The following is a 22,219-nucleotide window of genomic DNA, read 5'->3' on the forward strand; positions in this document are numbered from 1 at the left end:
GGTCCAGTTATAAAAAGCAGACCCGGTTTTAAATTGCATATATAGTAAACACAGGCCAATACACGTCTAAAACATTTAGAATCCATAAAGGAGAATTTAAAATAAATGCTTCCCCAGCAGCCTGCTCCTCCCCACCCTGAGTTTATGAAATGTCACTGCAAGCAGACTCCAGAGTTTACAGACCTCATTACTCATTTTGTTACATCCCAAAGCACACTTGCACTCTCACTCCCTCCTTGTGGATGTTCCCTTCCCTTGCATTTTGGCAGAGTCCAATTGCCTAAACAAAATACAAAATTCAAAGTGTGCTGTTTCCAGAATAAACACTGGTGGGGCTAATACCACGCTGTGAGCCTACAGAAGGTCTTTAATGAACTTTACTGTCTAATTGAAACATTAGAGAAGTTACAGGCTCTTCACTTTGAATATGGTGGGATAGAGCCTCTTCTTGAAAAACATGAGCATAAAGCATCCCAGGAAGCCATAAGAGCATCCAGAGATTAAACCCACAGAAACCTGCAAAAGGTTGGCTGGGGCAACCTGAAGATGAAGCTAAAAAAATTTTAAAAATACTGATATAGTGGCCTGCTGACACAGCACATTCCACCTGGAAATGCAGGTTTATGAGTGGTCCCTTTGGCCCAAGAGGTTCCTGCTACCACTCCAATGACCCTGATGGCCCCACACCTGCAGGCAGGTCCTTCTTTGAGACCCTGGGCACTTTTAGGATCCGGTTGGCCACACACCAAACACCTGCATCAACCCAAGCGGGGGAGCAACAGGCTGTGGTCTGGGGAGGAGAGCAAACTGGGGTGGGCAGGATTTTCTTAAACGAAGGAAAAAATATTGTGTAATATCCCCTCAATCTCTCCTGCGATGAAAGCAAAACAAAGAGCCCTACTGATAAATGAGTTCTACTCTCATTTCCCAGAAATTTCATGCTCCTTTATCTGCAAGAGCTCCACTCCAAGCTATTAACAAGGACAAAATAAGGAATTCAAGCCAAGAGATCCTCATCAAGAGACCTCAGGCACACAGATACAAGAGATGAGAGCTACAGAGGCTACACAGGCAGGAATCAGAAGAGGCTGAGAACAGCCTGCTTTATTTAGCAGGCTACATATATTTTAAGAAAATGGTTTTGGCCAAAACTTAAGTAACATCTGCATGAATAAATACAGACTCATTTGCACACTGAATGACAGTGACAATACAAGCAAATCATTAAGTTGGTCTATACCCTGCTGATTTGCCACAGATTTATGGCAGCTACTGATATATTTCCAATAGCTGCATGTTAAATTTAGGGGAGCAAGTGTGCACATGTGACTCCATATCAAAAATATGCCCTTTCCATCCAGCACATGTGCAAACTTTTGTGGACGTACATTCAGGGGACCACCAAGGAGAGGACTGTACCTTGCTAGCGACCACCAGCTGCACCAGGCCAGCAGCCGAGCGAAGGAGGGCCACAGCATCCTGGTGGGAGAGCCCAACCAGCGACTGCCTGTTGATCATGAGGAGCTTGTCGCCCGCTGTCAGCCTGCCATCCCTGCGGAAACAGAGTGGGAACGCAGAGCTGCAGGGTGGTCCTTCCCCTTCCAGGGTGTGGAGACATAAACAACATGTGACCTGGCTGATGCTAAGCTTGCATCGATCAGTGCAATGTTATTTGCCTGAAAGGGGGGCTCAGAAAGGTGCCCCCAGGAAATCATTGCTATAACCAGAGCCATTTCACCCTCTTTGCAGGACTGAGCCCCCTCAAACCTTCTCCGTGCCCTGCCAGAGATAGCCAGGGAGCAGCAGTGAGCCCCACCTCCCCCTATCAGGGAGCAGGGCCAGGGTTGGCAGTGAGCACCCCGGGGTGCACGACCTGCACTCACCCACTGCCGATCCCATGGGAAAGACCCACCTTCCAAAAAGGGACTTGGAGAAAAAGCCCCACAAGCCTTGGGTTACGCTCCATCACCAAGCGTTTGATCTGTCTGTACTTTGGGCTAAACATGCCAAAAAGGGCTTCAGTGACCAATCACAAAGCAAGTTTTTAAGCTAAAAATGCCATATTCTCACCCTCACACAATGAGAGAACAAATCCCCCATGCCTGTCTCTTGAGTATAGCTAACAGCGATGGCCATGGATGCTCTATCACACCCACTCCTGCGAAGGCACCACCGTCACCTCACCTGTGTGCAGAGCCACCTTGCTCCACACAGGTGACGATGATGCTGTGAGGGGACCGCTTCGAACCTCTGCCTCCTGTTATCTGGATTCCCAGCCCGTCCGTCCCCTTCAGGATGTGCATCTTCCATATGCGGCAACCTTCCCGCTGAGAGAAAACGTGCGGAGAGTCCTTGAATTTGGATAGTGAGAGAGGGCTGGGAGGGTACAGGAGGGAGCTATTTAGCACCTTGCTGCCCATCACCACACATCTGTATAGCTCAAGCTGGTTTTCCTGAGCTTTCCTTTGTTAGCTGTGGTACAAGCAAAGAAGGCAGAAAGGAGGAGGCAGCACAGAGCAGGGTCAGCATGTAGAGGTTTTCTTGCAGGGCTGTTCGCAGCTTTTCTGAGCCACACAGAGTTGCAGCTCTGAATGCCCTGATCCTTCCTGCAGCAACCAGTGGCCTCAAAACCCTTCGCCAAAACTCCAGGATGAGCTGTGCAGGGCTGCACAGGAGCAAGATGCTGTTCAAGGGGGACCTTGAACACCAGGTAGCGCAGCTGCTATTGCAGCAGGGACCAGACTTGCATCACACAGCAGCGTTTCCCTCTCCGGAGGGGCTTGCAGGATTTGAGACATAGGAAAGAAAATACCAGCTTCAAATTATCAGCTGCCAATCAAATACTTCCTATTGGACAGCTGTTTTACAGACTGTAAATAATAATTTGCCCACTGCAGAGAATAACTTTTCAATATAAGCAAGGTAATAAGTGATGTTTAGGACACCTTTTTTTTTTTTAATGATTATAAATACTCATCCAAAACGTGCTTTACAAACTCTGGAGCAATACAAAAATGCAAACCAAAAACTAGTTCCTGTGAGTCCTACTGTAAGGACTAGGCACAAAGAAACACAAGTGTGGCAGATATCAGCAGAGCAAAAAAGGAAAGAGAAAAACAAGCAAGCAAGACACATAAGGTGATTGCCAGGACTCTCTCAGAGAGAGGGGAAGAACCAGGATAACAGAATTACAAGAAACCCCAGGACATTTTCAAGCTTGCAAGACAGCAAAATGCACAATTTGGAGGCAATTTTTAGGCCATGTGCTGAAGTCACTGGGCACTGGGTCAGCTATTTCTGACTAGGTCTGTTCTGCACACAAGTAACATTCTCGCAGTACACAAACACCCAAGTAGCGATGATGATTAAAATTTCATGCCAAACAGTGAAGAGCATGTAGAAATTGCTGCTTGTTTCTGAGAAGTGGAACTGCTAAATATATCGGTGAACCCAAGGGTTGTGGCAGCAACCTGCAGATTTTAGGCCAATGTTGTTTATCAGAGCCTTTATTAAGTGAAGAAAAAGTGCTCTTTTTTTTTTTAACCTGACCACCGGGGCCCTATGCTGAAACTTTTAAATGCAATGCAAGATAAGTTTTTCAAATACAGGAACAAAGAGGTCAGTGTCTACACCAGTATCTTAAGAACAAAGTGAAAAATAATAATAGATTAATGTTACACAGCCCCTAGACAACAGGTATGAGAAACAGGAAAAACAAACCCAGTGTCTTAAGAGGTAACCCAAAAGTTTGAGCCTAAAAACATATACACCTGTGGGTAATTTGTTAACTTGAAAGTCATGCACATGGGCAATATCCCAACAGGTTTAACTGGGATCCTCAATGCATTGATAAAAGCCCAGTCTCCTGCTGAATAACAGGACATGTCAGGACAGAGAATACTTTGAGATAAATCAGAATGATACATGAGACACTGTGTTAAATGCAGGGGCAAGAGTCAACTATATTTATCTACTTAAAAAACAGAACGAAGCTACAGCATGAAAATGCTCCAGAGAGATTTTTATTGCTGTAAAGTGCCTCACACCCATCATGAAAACAGTATAACGGAGAAATATAATCTCTCTGCCTCCCCCAACCAAGCACAGGCTGAAACGATGACCATCTATTCTCCTCACAAGATGCCACTCCAAGTGTCCCATTGTTAAATCCAGTTTGGAAGCATACCCTCCAATAAAGTTTAACAATGCAGTCATAAAATTGTGCTTAATGATTTCCAAAAACTTTTTGGAATGCGAATTATGCAAAGGCCCACGACATGCAGCACCTAGCTTGCATTCCTCAGCACTTCTCACTATCACACATTTTATTAAAAAAAAACCCAAAACCAAACCAAATTTATTCTTAATTGATCTGTTCTCAAATATTCATCATATAGCAAAACACTTAATAGCAGCAAATTGCGAGACTCTGCTGCTCTTAACGCAAGCACCATCTTATTCCCCTGAAAGTCCCACTGAAATCAAAAGCACTTGCAAAGTAAAGCGTTACTCAGTCTGAACACGGATGGCAGAAAGCAGCCACGTTAAAGACAACGAAACCATTTGGCACATACCCAAATATGTATTTCTTTCACTCATTTTCAAATGATACGGTCACCATCTCCCGTGTAAGAAAAGGCTCTCTCGAGTCCCCACTGGTCAGCTGCATGCGTTTCACTGGGAATAAACAATTCAGTGTCAACTGGAAATCAGATCCCCTCGCTGTTCTTTCACTCTTCTTCATAAAATATTCATAGCTCTTCATTTAACCACAGTGGAGCTGTTAGAAAGCAAACGCCCCCCACCAATACACACGTACCTCTGAGGTACGTCACTCCAAGATTTTAAAAACTAAGTATTAAAAAGCAGATTGCTAGGCTTTGCTTGAGGCCTCTTGGAGAAAGGAGGCGTTCAGCAGAATCCCCTTCCCCTCCCCATGAAGTAGCTCTCTCTTTTGCACAGAGCAGCACGGGATACTTCACAGCCAGCAAGGAAATGCTGCTGCTTTGAATGTGCATCTTATATGACTCCATCACAGGAAAGCTTTAATAGTAAAGCTCTATACCAATTCCAAGGATTTGTAAATGCATTTAAATTTTACTTAAAACCACTTTTTGAGTTATTGAACCTGGGAATCTCCAACAACACAAAGCCTAAACGCTTTAAAAAAAGAAAAGGAAAAAAAAGTAGTGATGCATTTTATGTCTTTAATTTTGAAATTTTTTAAAGGATCATATTTTCAAGCTTTCCTTCATAAACAAAAAGACTACAAGCTCACTTAGTCTTTAAATGAAAGCTAGGATTCTGGTGTATTCACTCTGCTCCAGAGACTTACAATACCCAAGGGAAACTCCAAATGTAGTTAGATTTGGCAGTTTGCAGGTCTGATGTCACTGTCCTTGGAGCCTGCATAATCCCTGCCCAGAGGAGGATGAGTTTAACTGCTGACTGGTCTCTGATCAGCTGCACAATTCTGGTTGCTGCTTGATCGCTGCCAGTCTCATATTCCTATTAACATCTGAACTTTTCCATCCACTCAGAATAATTCTCATAGCTTTGTTTATAAATGACTCAGAATAATCCCCCCAGCTTTGTTCACAAATGACACAATAAAACTGCACACGCACACCCACAGCTCTCTGTGCAAAAGCATTTCATGCCTAAAGCACAGAGATATGCTGATGCTGGTCCAGCCAGGTATCTCAAACTCCAGACATCCTCAGCAAGGACAGAGAGAGAGGCACTACCAGCTCCCGTTGCAGACAGGGACTAGGCAATACACTGCTCTGGCCACTCTTAAGAATAAGGATATTCAAGAATAAGGAGACCAACCTATATCCCTTAATTGCCCTTAATCAAAGTCAGGTCACAATAACGAAGCTCAACACTTGAGAACCTAAGTGCAAAGGGCTTGCTAGATAACACGGGCTGACTGCCTGTATATGACAAGTGTCGTGGTTTAATCTCAGTCGGCAACTAAGCACCACACAGCCGCTCGCTCACTCCCCCCCCACCCGGTGGGATGGGGGAGAGAATTGGAAGAGCACAAGTTAGAAAAACTGGTGGGTTGAGATAAAAACAGATTAATAATTGAAATAAAATGATAATAATAATATGATAATAATAATAATAATACACAAAGCAAGTGATGCACAGTACAATTGCTCACCACCCGCCGACCGATGCCCAGCCAGTCCCCGAGCAGCGGCCCCCCCGGCCAGCTTTCCCCAGTTTATGTACTGAGCATGATGTCACATGGTATGGAATGTCCCTTTGGCCAGTTTGGCTGTGCCCCCTCCCAGCTTCTTGTGCACCTCCAGCCTTCTCAGTCGGTAGAGCATGGAAAACTAAAAAGTCCTTGGCTAGTGTAAGCATTACCTAGCAACAACTAAAACATCGGTGCGTTATCAAATTTGTTCTCATCCTAAATCCAAAACACTGTACCAGCTACTAGAAAGGAAATTAACTCTATCCCTGCCAAAACCAGGACAATATCCACCCCTTATTCTATACCATCTACGTCATGCTCAAGTCTCATATTTTCCAGTACATTTTCATTAATCACCACCCCCTTTTTTATATTTTTATATATATATATACACACACACACACACAGAGATATCATTCCCTTAGTCTGTGGGCCATCCCTCTAAAACGTTCGGTGAGTTCATTTAGTCCATGACTTCGGGCTCCATCTGTCGTAATAATCTTTCAGGGCAGGAAAGACGGAGATGGTATGTGGTGTTGGATTGTTTCATGCTGAAGTCAGTTCTGGTACCATCATCACTGTGCTTTGCTTGGTTTCACTGAAGTTATTCTTCATTAATCTGGGTGATTCTTATTGTAATAACATTAGTATGGCATATAATATTATTAGTATGATTAGTGTATCTGTGTATTATTAGTATAATTATTATAACTATAATTAGTACTTAACATCACATAATTCAGATCATTGGCTATTCTCACCCAAAATCAAATCCCCTTGAGGTACACATCGGACTTCCCCATCCTCCCGCATTATCCACCAAGCGCACCCAGGTCCTTGAGCAAAAGCAATCCCACGGATGGGTTTGCCTCTGCCCGAGGCAGGAATAACCCAGACTGTCTTCCCCAGCATATTTTTTATGTGCACTACAGGGACTTTACTCCCATCTACAGTACGTAAAAGTTCTGACTGGGCAGGGCCTGCTCGATTGGCAGACCCCCTCGTGTTGACTAAAAGGTGGCCTTTGCTAAATGCGTATCCCAATGTTTGAATGTCCCACCACCCATTGCTCTCAGCGTAGTCTTTAACAGTCCATTGTATCGTTCAATTTTCCCAGAGGCTGGTGCATGATAGGGGATGTGATATACCCACTCAATGCCGTGCTCTTTGGCCCAGGTGTCTATGAGGTTGTTTCGGAAATGAGTCCCGTTGTCTGACTCAATTCTTTCTGGGGTGCCATGTCGCCATAGGACTTGCTTTTCAAGGCCCAGGAGAGTGTTCCGGGCAGTGGCATGGGGCACGGGATATGTTTCCAGCCATCCGGTGGTTGCCTCCACCATTGTAAGCACGTGGCGCTTGCCTTGGCGGGTTTGTGGGAGTGTGATATAATCGATCTGCCAGGCCTCCCCATATTGATATTTCAGCCATCGTCCTCCATACCAGAGGGGCTTTAACTGCTTGGCTTGCTTGATCGCAGCACCTGTTTCGCATTCATGGATAACCTGCGCAATAGCGTCCATGGCCAAGTCCACCCCTCGATCACGAGCCCATCTATATGTTGCATCTCTTCCTTGGTGACCTGAGGTGTCATGGGCCCACAGAGCTAGAAATAATTCACCCTTATGTTGCCAGTCCAGATCCACCTGAGCCACTTCAATCTTAGCAGCCTGATCCACCTGCTGGTTGTTTAGATGTTCTTCAGTGGCCCGACTCTTGGGCACGTGAGCATCTACGTGACGGACTTTTACAACCAGGTTCTCCACCCGGGCAGCAATATCTTGCCACAATGCGGCAGCCCAGATGGGTTTGCCTCTGCGCTGCCAGTTGCTCTGCTTCCATTGCTGCAACCACCCCCACAGGGCATTTGCCACCATCCATGACTCAGTACAGAGATAGAGCACTGGCCACTTTTCTCGGTCAGCAATGCCTAAAGCCAGCTGGATGGCCTTTACTTCTGCAAATTGGCTCGATTCACCTTCTCCTTCAGCAGTTTCTACAACTTGTCGCATAGGACTCCATACAGCAGCTTTCCACCTCCGATGCTTTCCCACAAGACGACAGGACCCATCAGTGAACAGGGCATATTGCTTCTCATTTTCTGGGAGTTCATTATACATTGGGGCCTCCTCAGCATGCGTCACCTCCTCCTCTGGCGATATTCCAAAATCTTTGCCCTCTGGCCAATCCATGATCACTTCCAGGATTCCTGGGCGACTGGGGGTTCCTATTCGAGCCCGTTGTGTGATCAGTGCGACCCACTTACTCCATGTAGCATCAGTTGCATGATGTGTACAGGGGACCCTCCCTCTGAACATCCAGCCCAGCACCGGCAGTTGGGGTGGCAGGAGGAGCTGTGCTTCAGTGCCGATCACTTCCGAAGCAGCTCAAACCCCTTCATAGGCTGCTAATATCTCTTTTTCAGTTGGAGTATAGCGGGCCTCAGATCCTCTGTATCCCCGACTCCAAAACCCTAGGGGTCGACCTCGAGTCTCCCCTGGTGCTTTCTGCCAGAGGCTCCAGGTAGGGCCATTCTCCCCGGCTGCGGTGTAGAGCACATTTTTTACATCTTGCCCTGCCCGGACTGGCCCCAGGGCTACTGCATGAACTATCTCCTCTTTAATTTGTTCAAAAGCTTGTCGTTGCTCAGGGCCCCATTTGAAATCGTTCTTCTTTCGGGTCACTTGATAGAGAGGGTTTACAATCAGACTGTAATTTGGAATGTGCATTCTCCAAAAACCCACGACGCCTAAGAAAGCTTGTGTTTCCTTTTTGCTAGTTGGTGGAGACATGGCTGTTATTTTGGTGATCACATCCATTGGGATCTGACGACGTCCAACTTGCCATTTTATTCCTAAAAACTGGATCTCCTGTGCAGGTCCCTTGACCTTACTTTGGTGTATGGCAAATCCGGCCTTCAGCAGGATTTGGACTATTTCCTTCCCTTTCTCAAAAACTTCTCCTGCTGTGTTGCCCCACACGATGATGTCATCAATGTATTGCAGGTGTTCTGGAGCTCCACCCTGTTCTAGTGCAGTCTGGATCAGTCCATGGCAAATGGTGGGGCTGTGTTTCCACCCCTGGGGCAGTCGGTTCCAGGTGTACTGAACGCCCCTCCAAGTGAAAGCAAACTGTGGCCTGCACTCTGCTGCCAAAGGGATTGAGAAGAACGCATTAGCAATATCAACTGTGGCATACCACTTGGCTGCCTTTGAATCCAGTTCGTATTGAAGTTCTAGCATGTCTGGCACAGCAGCACTCAGCGGTGGCGTGACTTCATTTAGGCCACGATAGTCTACTGTCAGTCTCCACTCTCCATTAGACTTCCGCACTGGCCATATGGGACTGTTAAAGGGTGAGCGAGTCTTGCTGATCACTCCTTGGCTCTCCAGTCGACGAATTAGCTCATGAATGGGAATCAGGGAGTCTCGGTTGGTGTGATATTGCCGCCGGTGCACTGTGGTGGTAGCGATTGGCACTTGTTGGTCTTCGACCTTCAGCAACCCCACAACAGAGGGGTCCTCCGAGAGACCAGGCAAGGTGGACAGCTGTTTAATTTCCTCCATCTCCAAGGCAGCTATACCAAAAGCCCACCGGTACCCTTTTGGGTCCTTGAAATACCCTCTCCTGAGGTAGTCTATGCCAAGGATGCACGGAGCCTCTGGGCCAGTCACAATGGGGTGCTTCTGCCACCCATTCCCAGTTAGACTCACTTCGGCTTCCAATACAGTTAGCTGTTGGGATCCCCCCATCACCCCAGAAATACAGATGGGTTCTGCCCCTATATAGCTTGATGGCATCAGGGTACACTGTGCACCGGTGTCCACTAGAGCCTTATACTCCTGTGGGTCTGATGTGCCAGGCCACCGAATCCACACAGTCCAGTAAACCCGGTTGTCCCTTTCCTCCCCCTGGCTGGAGGCAGGGCCCCTCTAATCCTCATCACAGTACTCGTTTCTCATTTCTTGTACGTACGAGTCAGAAGTTTCTTCATTAAGATCAAGAGTAAGATCAGCCCTTCTACTCTGTCTGGGGAACTGCCCGCTGGAAACTGGAGCAGCAATTTTCCTGGAAGAACCTCTTCCTGTGATTGTTTTCCCTTGCAATTCGCGTACCCGTGCCCCTAGGGCTGCAGTAGGTTTTCCATCCCACTTCCTCATGTCCTCTTCGTGGTCACGCAGATAAAACCATAGGGTGCCCCGTGGTGTGTACCCTTTATATTCTCTCTCTTGAGCAAAAGAACGCTGACTTCTAATAGTCGAGATACTGGTCCGTACAGGTGAGGAGTAGGACCTATCCTCTCTGAGTTGCTGGATCTCCCGGGACAGTTTTTCGGACAGTTTCTCCACAGCCGAGACGAGGGAGGAAGAAAGACTTTCCTCGTATTGCCGGAGTTGACTAGCCAATTCATCCACTGTTTGTTCCTCTCCATTTTTCCAGGTTATCACTGCCAATGAATTGGCGTATGACGATGGTGAGCTCCTTATAAACTTCCGCCACATGGGTCGCGTGCTCTTGACTTCGTCTGGATCTTTGGATAGTTGTTCATTGTTCAGGTCATCATAAATCACCTCCAGCACAGCTAATTCTCTCAGAAACTGGATACCCTTCTCCATGGTGGCCCACTTGCCTGGGCGACATATGACATCTTCCTTAAAGGGATACCTTTCCTTCACGCTTGACAAGAGTCGCCTCCAAAGGCTGAGGACTCGTGTCCCTTTTCCAATCGCTTTGTCAATGCCCCCTTCCCTAGAAAGGGATCCCAGCTGCTTGGCTTCCCTACCCTCTAATTCTAGGCTACTGGCTCCGTTATCCCAGCATCGGAGCAGCCAGGTGACAATATGCCCCAGTTTATGTACTGAGCATGATGTCACATGGTATGGAATGTCCCTTTGGCCAGTTTGGCTGTGCCCCCCTCCCAGCTTCTTGTGCACCTCCAGCCTTCTCAGTCGGTAGAGCATGGGAAGCTGAAAAGTCCTTGGCTAGTGTAAGCATTACCTAGCAACAACTAAAACATCGGTGCCTTATCAACTTTGTTCTCATCCTAAATCCAAAACACTGTACCAGCTACTAGAAAGGAAATTAACTCTATCCCTGCCGAAACCAGGACAGACAAGCCACAAAGTTTCATGCAATTCACCTGAGATCTGGCCAAGACGGACACTCAGAAAGACATCCATGCTTGCTTTGAGAGCGTCAAAGGAATAAGAAGCCAAAATTTGCCTTCAGAGATTTGTTCCCCATCTTCTGGGAGCAAATGTTAACTCTGCTCAGATCCATCCCATGGACTTTGCTTATAAACCCAGAGCAGCAGCAGACCTGCCTATGCAAAGGGGCTGCGGATTCCCCTCGATAGGAGGGTTTCATGGACATGATGGACCAACATTTGTCAAAGATGGTCTCAGAGGAGGAGATGAGACTGGGTCATCTCTTGAAGTCCCTTCCAGACCTACTTTTTTTTTTCTTTTTTTTTTTAAACTTCCCTCACTTCTGTGAACATTCCTATAGCAAGAAGAAACACAAATGGTCGAGTCAAAGGGCTGCAGTTGGGCTAACGGCTAATTTTTATTCTCTGCAGTTACATCATTCTTAGGTGACTCAACTTTCCTCCTAACTTGGCTCTTTTGAACAGAAAGTGCTTTGGACCAGATTTTTCCACTTGCAGCTGATCAACTTCAAAGTGCATAAGCTACAAATAATTAAAATGTTTTTTTAAGACAGTATGAATATTCTACTTGGATTAAATCGCAAGCAAAAAATGGGTCATCTTACATTACAGACCGCAAGTGAGAATAGAGAATACAAGCTGGCAGCTTCAAGTGGTCCCCGCAGGCCGTCTTTCTCCACCGTGAAGCCATTGTACATTAGACAGCCTCTGTTCAGAGCAAGCCTACATCTGGAATAAACTAGTGTGCTACAGATCGGAAAGGAAGCATGCTGCCAGCACAATGTGGGGAAGCTTGCATTATGCCTGCTTCAAGTGCATACCATCAAATGCTTGATTTCATAAGCACATAATTAATAAAACAAAAAGGAACATTTTTCTTCCGAGTGTTGAAAAAAAAAAAATTAATAAAAGATGTCAGAGCCGTTCTTCCCCCCTTTTTCTTTCACCAGCTAATTGCAGGGGAGTTTAAAGGGGTTTGACTGATTTTGACTGTGCCATGTTCAAGAAGCTGCAAATCTATATAAACAAAGGAAAAATTGTTTTGAAATCTTATATTAAAGAAAAGCTTGGCAGGAGCAAGGTGTAAACAAATGGAAAACAGAAACGCAGTAAGTAGTTTAAAAGCCAGACAGTAAAATGGAAAATGTAAAATAGTTGTCTACAAAAAGTACTTTCTATCACAGCAGCAATTCAGCCGAACCTGGTGTAAATATGTAACAATTTTTAAATAAAAACAGAGATAAGCCCTGATGAGAATACCAATAACCATGCAAGGTCTGTACACGCACACTGACTGCAACAGGCCCTAATGCAGCCCGCAGGATGTCTCCCCCTGTCAGCATTTCAACATGGATTTTTATTTTGTGTCTGCAGGGACCAGTTCCCACTTCCGAACCTCGCAGGTTTTCCCTGTAGCAGCAGCAGCAAACAGCGAACTCTTCCTCACCAGCCACAAAGCTGCTTTGGAAACGTGACACTTAAGAGAAAGTTATGATTCATGCATTAAAAAAGTGACCACAACAGGCTTGACAGGAGCTGGCAGCCAATGTGCTGATCACATGCAGGTGAAAATCAGCACAAAACCAGCACAAACTCTCCCATACAGAAATGCATCACATTCAGACCAGCATATAAGCAATTGCCTTCAAGCAATGACCAGTACAGTGACCTCCTCTATGGCAACAGGGAGTATACTGGGGTAACAATACCAACACACCACTCCCCAGCATCCTTCACTGATGAGGGATAAATTAAAAGCACTGCTCCCAGCTGCCTGCCCCACCTTGGATCAAATCATGCCTCCTCCCACTATCCCCATTCCGCAGCAGGCAGGTAGGAGAGACGGATCAGTAGCTGGGGAATTAACTTGCGTGATCACATACCAGGTGATTAGCTCAAGTGCATCAATCTCAAGATACAGTCAAAAGCCATCATTCTTCACATCACAGATATTAGTATGAATGACTCGGTATCAGAAAATCATGCCAAAATCTGATTTTTGCAGATTCTTAACAAAGCAATTATTTCATTAGTGGATAATGAGTATATTTTTCATCTGATCTTAACCAGGTTATTTTTAAGGCTGATCTGACAGCAGGATTCCTGCTTTTGTCTGCTACCTTGGGTTTTGTTTTCATTGTTGTACAAGCAAACTAAACAACTCCAAGACAAATCAAAAGCGGTGGGGGGAAATCTAAATTCCTTTCTCAATAAATTATTCCAAGACAGGAGTTCTTTGTCCATCCCTACTGCCTATGAAAGTTTCTTAGCACTGAGCCACTGAAACCTTTGGCTTCTACCTCCAGATGATGCAAGCCACGCAGTGGGTATCTCCTACACCACTTGAAAGAGGGGGAAAAAAACCCAAAACCCAAGTAGCCCTTAATATGAATTACAGTGTTGACCACATGAACTTTCCATGTCCTCAAAATAGGTAGGAGCCAACAGCACAGACACAACTGCGATTGCATTCAAATGTCCACTGCTGATTTAACAAGTCCTCTTATTTGGACAAACAGCCGCCAGACACTTGGCATTCTTTCACTGAAATACAAGTACATTCCCTATGGAAAGAGAAGCGTCCTAGGGGGATAAAGCCTAGGGAACAATCAAAAGCAAAACCATATCCTCCCACAAACACATGCACACAATTAAAATACACAAAATAGGCATCACAGCTGAGGGGACAAAAATTCTGTGACTTAAAGCAGACCAACCCCCAGAGATCCATCTCCTGAGACAGACTGCTTGTTGACATAATTTCCTTGGCAAGGGCTTTAAACATTTTATCAGCCATTGCAAGTACCTGAACTACATAATCACCCCTTACAAAAATCTGCTGCAGTCATTTGTCATCCTGAGCCATCACCATCTGAATTGCACCTCTCCAGGCTGCTCCCCTCTTCCCATTGACTGAAGCTTTATTGCAAGATCAGCCAAAGGATTTCTCAGCTTTCTGACCCTGGGGGGTTTCGGTACTGCAATTCCCCCTGGGGAGCTCAGGCTTTTAAAGGTTACAAGGTGTTTGCATTCCCTCAAGTATCTTGCCCAGTCTCATTCTCTTGCTGGGCTATTGGGAATGGTTGGTTGGTTAGTTTGAAGTTTCTCAGAAAAAAATCCTCGCTGACTGCAGTAGATTAAAGCCTATCCTAGAGTAAGTCACCATGCTCCCGTGTCAGCTAAAACGGGGTCTTTCGTGGAGACTGGTATTACATCTGTCGGTGTCAGGAATCCTTTGGGTTTGCTCAGTGGTTTCAGCACCCTACCTCAATAATTAAGCGTATGTAGCTTTATAATCCCGACTAACACCTGAAACACTACAGCACCTAAACAAACAGCATACTCTATTTTTACGCATGTCCACTTGATTTCAAACATTCGCACTTAATGATTAAAACATAAAATGGTGTGAACTTACATTCAGCTAAAGCCATTCTTTTGCATTCCAGTTGTGGATTTGCTGTATCTTTAATACCATATGCAAAATGAAAAAAACACTTTCTGTGTAGGTGGGAAATGCTTTTGTACTGGTGCTCTCACCTACAGTTTGTGATAGCGGAGCATGGCTGAGACCTCCTGTAACACAACCCCGTGCACATCTGTGCTGCCTTTGCAAGTAGCTCATTTCCAAGAGCGTGGACTCCATTTCAAGATGACGCATTAAGACTAATTCATTACAACTTATACATTACCAGACTATCTCTACACCCAACCCTCCACCACCCCCTTGGAAAATTCAATCCGAAAACAGAATAAAAGGACAGATCACTATTCAAAATTAAAAACTACAGCTACCACAGCTGTAGCGCTTAAATCACAGCAAAGAAAGGCAAAACCTTAAGTCAGTTGAAAAAATTTGGCGGTGAGTGAGACTTAACCCCAGAAAGTTGTGATGATGGTTGTTTTATGGCAAGGTGGAACATAACTGACAGCAAAAAAATTAACTGTAATTTCACTACTAGTTACATCAAAGCACTTCCTAAAACTCCAAGCAAAAGCAAGGCCAAGTTTTGTCAGTGCTGTACAGCTACAATTAAAAGACAGCCCTTGTCCCTAAGAGAGTTTACAACCCAAAACAGGCAAGAGAGAGGGAAGACAAGCTTATCACAGTGCAAATTAAAACTTCAAGACAGTAGATAGCCCCAGGATTCATGTTAATGAAAGTTGGAAGCAAACACAAAAGATAAAAAGATGTTAAGAACAGAAACAGATTCTGAGGAAGGCCTTTACACGTCTAAAGGTGTCTACATTAAAAACTAAAAATGAAGCTATTTATGTCTAAAACATGCATCATATAATAGTCCCATAAAAGCCTTGATGAAACAATAATTATTGCTTAGGTTGCCAAAACAGTTGATATAAAGCAACTTAGCTTCACTAGCTTCAGTGGAGCTGTGAGTATTTATCCTTGTAAGTACCTTGCTCAGAGCAAGGTTTTCATTTTGGTACAGCAAGTGGATGAGAATTATTTTTTTCCCCATCACATTTAAAAAATAGTAAAATCCTTAAAGCCAGTACATTATTTCAGGTCTCATGTTCTGATTCCTGTAACATGCCATTAGCCTTATTCTTCTGCTTGGCAAGATAAGGAACATTTTCCATTAACCAAAATGCAAGGTAAGGCTGGCATTTACCAATGCTAATTGGTAAATATTGCTATAGAAAGGCTGTCAGCCTTTCCTAACTACAAAGCAAAATGAAATTCAAAAGCATTCAGCCTCTCCTGAGACAAGCCATCTTAATTAGAAAGCAATAACGGGCCCAAAGAGAGCTGCTGATAAGATAAAACAAAACCAAGCACAGTGCAGTTGCAGCGATACAAAAGCAAGAGCTCGTTGGCAAAGACCCGACTGGTCTTTTACATACACACACATCTGTGTGCACCTGTGTACACACTCACAAGTCTGGAGAGGGTTGTGGTCTACATATGATAGGCTCAGTTGGTCTATAAGGGAGCAAAGCTGGCTAAGCATGCTGCTCTGGCAGCTGCGACCCACTGCAGAGTAATTGGGGTTAACAACATAGAGCCAAGATCTTGAAGCACTATTAATAACCCAGACCTCCCAAAAAACCTCTGTGAGGCAAGACATTAATATCCCCCTTGCCTTCCCCCCTTCCTCCTTTTTTTAATAGATGGTAAGCTGACTTCACAAAAACACCAGACACACCTTATGGGGCCACCAAAGGCTGACTTGTTTCCATCTTGGAAAGGCATCCCACCACAGCCCCAGCGCAACGACCAGCCCAGAAGACCTGGTGCACACCCTGCACTCCTCCCATGCCATATATTTCTCCCAGTGGAAAAATGCCCAAATGCAGCGCCCCAGCCCCTCTCACCTGCTTTCCTTCACTATTAAAGCACTTTTATTCTGCCCAATCTCCTTTACATAGTTTCCAATGGTGACTGCTAAATTTGCATCTGGATTTCAATCCCTTATTAATCTGGATGCTTATACAGAAGCAAGAGGATTCAAGGGGGTTCCGGAGGTGGCTTGTTTTTTCTTTTAATGGTTGGTGCTTTAAGGACTTTTCAGAGCATCCTGTTGGGGCTGGAGGAAGTGAAGGTGGCAGGTCTGCTCTCTTCATCTCCAGCCAAGCTTCTTCTGGCTTCATCGATGAAAGCCTCTCGTCACGCCAGTGAGACCTGAATCGGTTCAAGTCACCTTTGAAAATTATACTCCCACCCCTCACACTCAGAACCCTGGTCCTCACAACCCTCACAGTCCTACCCTATCCCTGCCCCGTGCCAGTTGTATCTGGCTACTTCTCAGCACTCCTTAGGAGCTGAACAGCTAAGGAAGTGGTCCACAGCTCTTCCAAAAACACTGTGATAGAGAAACTGAGGACAGAACCGATGGATTCTGTCCTACTGATAAACACACACAGTGAAACCACAAAATTGGTATATTGTGAGGAAACCTCACAGTTTCCTTTTCTTTATCATTTCCCAGATGACTCCAGCAGCCCCTCCCCGTACTCCTCTTACATCCTTGCCTTTATAATTACCAGCCTACAAAACACCGCCCTGTCTCAGGCTGCCAAATAAAAGAAGTAAACTTTGATTTCTGTATTTAAGCTCCCTGGATCTTCCCAGGATGTGACAGATCATTGTTCCGTCTCAGAGATTGCCTGGTCTTAAATCACTGCCCACAACTCCCACTGCAGTCAGCCTGGGTCCTCTCCAAGGTCAGACCTCCAAGATCTTCCTGCCAGGCAGATACAGCCTTGCTGCTTTGAATCCCCACATTTTAAGGGGCATTTAGGTTCATTCTAAAAATATTGCAGCATAACTTAACCACCTGTAAACATTAAATACTGCCTGCTAATTGACAGGTACAATATTTACTGAGGGTTACATATGTCCTGGTTTCAGCAGGGATAGAGTTAATTTCCTTCCTAGTAGCTGGTACAGTGCTTTGTTTTGGATTTAGGGTGAGAACAATGTTGATAACACACCAATGTTTTAGTTGTTGCTAGGTAGTGTTTACACTAGTCAAGGACTTTTCAGCTTCCCATGCTCTACCGACTGAGCAGGCTGGAGGTGTACAAGAAGCTGGGAGGGGGCACAGCCAGGACAGCTGACCAAAACTGGCCAAAGGGATATTCCATACCATGTGACGTCATGCTCAGTATATAAAGCTGGGGGAAGAAGAAGGAAGGGGGGGACGTTTGGAGTGATGGCGTTTGTCTTCCCAAGTAACCGTTACGCGTGATGGAGCCCTGCTTTCCTGGAGATGGCTGAACACCTGCCTGCCAATGGGAAGGAGTGAATGAATTCCTTGTTTTGCTTTGCTTGCGTGTGTGGCTTTTGCTTTACCTATTAAACTGCCTTTATCTCAACCCATGAGTTTTCTCACTTTTACCCTTCCGATTCTCTCCCCCATCCCACTGTGGGGGGAGTGAGCGAGCGGCTGCGTGGTGCTTAGTTGCCGGCTGAGGTTAAACCACGACAGTCCTTTTTGGCGCCCAACGTGGGGCTCGAAGGGTTCGAGATAATGACAGGTTTGATTGGAATGTGCTAGATCGAATTTATACCTGTTATAGCTGTTTAGCTATTAATTGGCAGGCTCCTGTGCTTGCCATGGGGCTTGCTTGCCTTACTGTATATTAGAGTCCAATGCTCGTTAGTGGCTGTTTTTTGCTTTCACTGCTTGCTGTACTGCTGTACTGCTTATCATCGTATTCTGCTGTGCCTGGGAACATTTTGATAACGCAATGGCGATGTGCCTGGGCTGGCAGATGGCCAGAGCATCGCTGCTGTTTCTGTGCTGCTGTACTGGACAGGCTGGAACTCCAGTGTGAACTCGAGTCGAAGGGACTGTGACCTGTGGATGAGTCCATGCGGGAGCAGGACACCCCAAAGCATCTGTGGCCGTGGATAAGCCCATGCCAGAGCAGGTACATCTCGAAGCGTCTGTGGCCGCGGTTACGTTTGTGCTACAGCAGGTTTACTTCTGAAGGGACTGTGGCTGCGAGTAAGGCCACGCTGGAGCAGGTATATCTCTGAAGACATTGTGGCCCATGGAGAAGGCCGTGCTGGAACAGGTGCATCTCAAAGTGACTGTGGATAAGTCTATGCCGCAGCAGGCGTACCCCTGGAGAGACTGTGGCTCATAGATAAGGCTCCACTTGGAGCAGGTACTACCCTAAGGGACTGCAGTCTGTGGATAAGTCCAAGCCGGAGCAGGGGCAAGGGGAGGAGTTCATTGCAATGTTAAACCCTATGGTTTGATCTGAAGGGACCAGGGGTGGAGATTGTAATGGAAATATCTTTAAATTGTTATAACCCATGATTTGAGTTGCGTGTTATAGGAATTACTATAGCAGGAACCACCCGAACAAGTGGAGGACAAGCCTTACAAGAAGCAGTACAAGTGCAGCAGTGACCTGACCTGAGCTGGCTTTGGTACCCAGTAACTCCACGCAACACACCACCTCTCCTGTCCTGAGTGACCACCATCACAGATGGAGCCCAAAGTCACGGACTAAATGAACTCAATGGATATTTCATGGACATTTCTGGACATTTTACAGACATTCCACAAGGGTGGTCGATAGACTAAGGGAATGATATCTGTGTGTTATATCAAAGGATGGAAAGCGGGGTGGTTGGTTAATGAGGTTGCACTGGAAAATATGGGACTTGAGCATGACGTAGATGGTATAGAATAAGGGGTGGATACTGTCCTGGTTTCAGCAGGGATAGAGTTAATTTCCTTCCTAGTAGCTGGTACAGTGCTTTGTTTTGGATTTAGGGTGAGAACAATGTTGATAACACACCAATGTTTTAGTTGTTGCTAGGTAGTGTTTACACTAGTCAAGGACTTTTCAGCTTCCCATGCTCTACTGACTGAGCAGGCTGGAGGTGTACAAGAAGCTGGGAGGGGGCACAGCCAGGACAGCTGACCAAAACTGGCCAAAGGGATATTCCATACCATGTGACGTCATGCTCAGTATATAAAGCTGGGGGAAGAAGAAGGAAGGGGGGGACGTTTGGAGTGATGGCGTTTGTCTTCCCAAGTAACCGTTACGCGTGATGGAGCCCTGCTTTCCTGGAGATGGCTGAACACCTGCCTGCCGATGGGAAGGAGTGAATGAATTCCTTGTTTTGCTTTGCTTGCGTGTGTGGCTTTTGCTTTACCTATTAAACTGCCTTTATCTCAACCCATGAGTTTTCTCACTTTTACCCTTCCGATTCTCTCCCCCATCCCACCGGGGGGGAGTGAGCGAGCGGCTGCGTGGTGCTTAGTTGCCGGCTGAGGTTAAACCACGACAACATACCAGCAAACAGCCTAGCAGATTTGCTTATACATAGCGATAGCAATGCCAAGTGAACAGGAGAGACAGACCAAGATCTGGGAGATGAAAGCAAGCCTGAAGGGGACTGACACATGCACACAAACCAGTCATGCAGGAATCTCCTGGCAGGTTCATTTGACAAACAGTATTTGTCTCGCCTCTCGTTTCACGATTCAGCATTGCTGTTATTAGCAGCACGCAGTGAGAAAATGGGAGAACAACCCCAAGCTCATGGGACAGGAGGTACACTGAAAGCAAATGACACCCAAGACACGTGGCTGCCTCAAAAGCATCTCCAAGGCATCGGCTGCGAGCTGGCCACTGGGTTCAGTACAGCAACAGCTGAAGACACCACGTAGATTCGACCCAACCTCTTCTTCCCTGTTTTGGTTATGACAACTTCAAACAAACTTTCTACAGGGAGAAAAAGAGATTTGCCTGGACTCAATATTCCAGATTCAGTAATTCTTCGATCTGCATCCTGGGACAGGGGAGGGGGAAGGAGCGGTGGGGAGGACCAGAGAGGTCCTCCCGCAGCCACACAGGTCGCAGAGCAGCTTCTTGAAGCCTTTCCTCTCACCCGCAGCCAACCTCCAGCCCACTGCAAGCTGGTTCTCACCCTCTCAAAGTGAATATAGTGCTCCCCGAAGGTGCAGGGCTGACAGCCCTGGATATTCAATTAGTCAATGCATGGAGGAGACAGCGAGCGCGGCACGGGCAGCGAGGATGGAGCAGCTTTCCCTGTGGAGAGGGTGGCCTGCCAATGCACCCTGTCCCTGCTCGGGAGGAGATAACTCATCCCATGGCTACGAAAGGTTTGGCTTGCGCTTTGAAGCATGGAAGGAGGCTGCAACTTCTGACACTGTGCTCTGGATGCCGTTTTCAAAAGGCTCCTGACACGACTGGATCTCACATGCCTGAGTGCCAGGTCATGCTTTGAAAACGGAGCTGGAAGTGAGATTTGAGGCTCCCAAGTATCTTTATTTCTTGCCTTTTTTTAATTATTATTTTTTAAATGGGACTCAAATAATTTTGAAAATTTTATTTTCTGTCACTATGCAATACTTACTAAGAAACTGAATTAAGCCACTCATTACTCTAATAGCAGCTACCCCACGGATGTTAAAGTGATGGGCTTCTATAAGACCCCCTCATCTTTAAAAAGCAAAGGATGAGCAAGACATGCTATTCAGGCTCCAGCTATTCACATTTCTCCACATTCAGATATCAGGAAAATGTAATTAATACTGACACATAAAGAGGTCATATCTCTAAGCAAAATATTAAGGGACGGAAAAAATTAAAAGAGAGAGAGAAGCAATTTTACTAAATGACTGTGCCTCTCAAACAGGCTCCATGACAGATACACCACAACTGAACAGATTATAGCTCTTAAATCTCCAGTGACTCAACTATGCTTTTACGTTTTACAAAGCCATCTTGTATATGCTTTGCATTAAAAATGTATTTATTGCTCACATTGATACATATATTTTCTGAATTTAACAATTTACTTCTCAGACCAAAATGACTCAAAACACCAAGGTAACACTAGCATGAGATGGCTCCGAATCAAGAGTTTCTTTTTTTTTTTTTTAATATATATATATTTTGGCTTTCCACTTCCTCAAAACAAACTCTGATCATCTTCATTTAGAACATGTGTTTAATTAGACATCTTCAGAACAGATTTAAGAAGTTTTTATATGGACCAGAGCTTTCAAAATACTGAAGGATTGGATTTATTTATTTATTTTTGAACTCTTAATGTTTTCTTTCAGAAAGGTTTTACAGACTGCAATTACGAGGCTTTCAAAAACTGTACACAAACATCTTCCTTGTTGCACGACAAAATCAAATGTGTCTCACTGATGGGAAGAGCAGGTTCTCTCAATTACGCTTCTTTAAGACCAGCATTTTTTTTAAATTGGTTTTAGCCCCTCCAATGTATTTTAAGTTAAATTAGTTTAAGTTTACAACCACCATCACCACCACCCTGCAGTAGTATTGGGGAGCACTAATTCAGAGGCCACATTTAAACCAATGCT

The 22,219-nt window shown here is 45.4% G+C and overlaps 1 protein-coding gene across 1 annotated transcript in view; it reads right to left on the reverse strand.

Moving 5' to 3' along the window:
* Positions 1 to 22,219, reverse strand: part of LOC143172212 (PDZ domain-containing protein 2-like) — a 111,680-nt gene that overhangs the window by 88,112 nt on the left and 1,349 nt on the right. The window contains 2 exon segments of the mRNA XM_076361452.1: positions 1,420 to 1,552; positions 2,185 to 2,327. Of these exon segments, the coding sequence (XP_076217567.1) occupies positions 1,420 to 1,552; positions 2,185 to 2,327 (276 nt within the window).

This window comes from Aptenodytes patagonicus, chromosome W, assembly GCF_965638725.1.
Source record: "Aptenodytes patagonicus chromosome W, bAptPat1.pri.cur, whole genome shotgun sequence".
Classification (NCBI taxonomy): domain Eukaryota; kingdom Metazoa; phylum Chordata; class Aves; order Sphenisciformes; family Spheniscidae; genus Aptenodytes; species Aptenodytes patagonicus.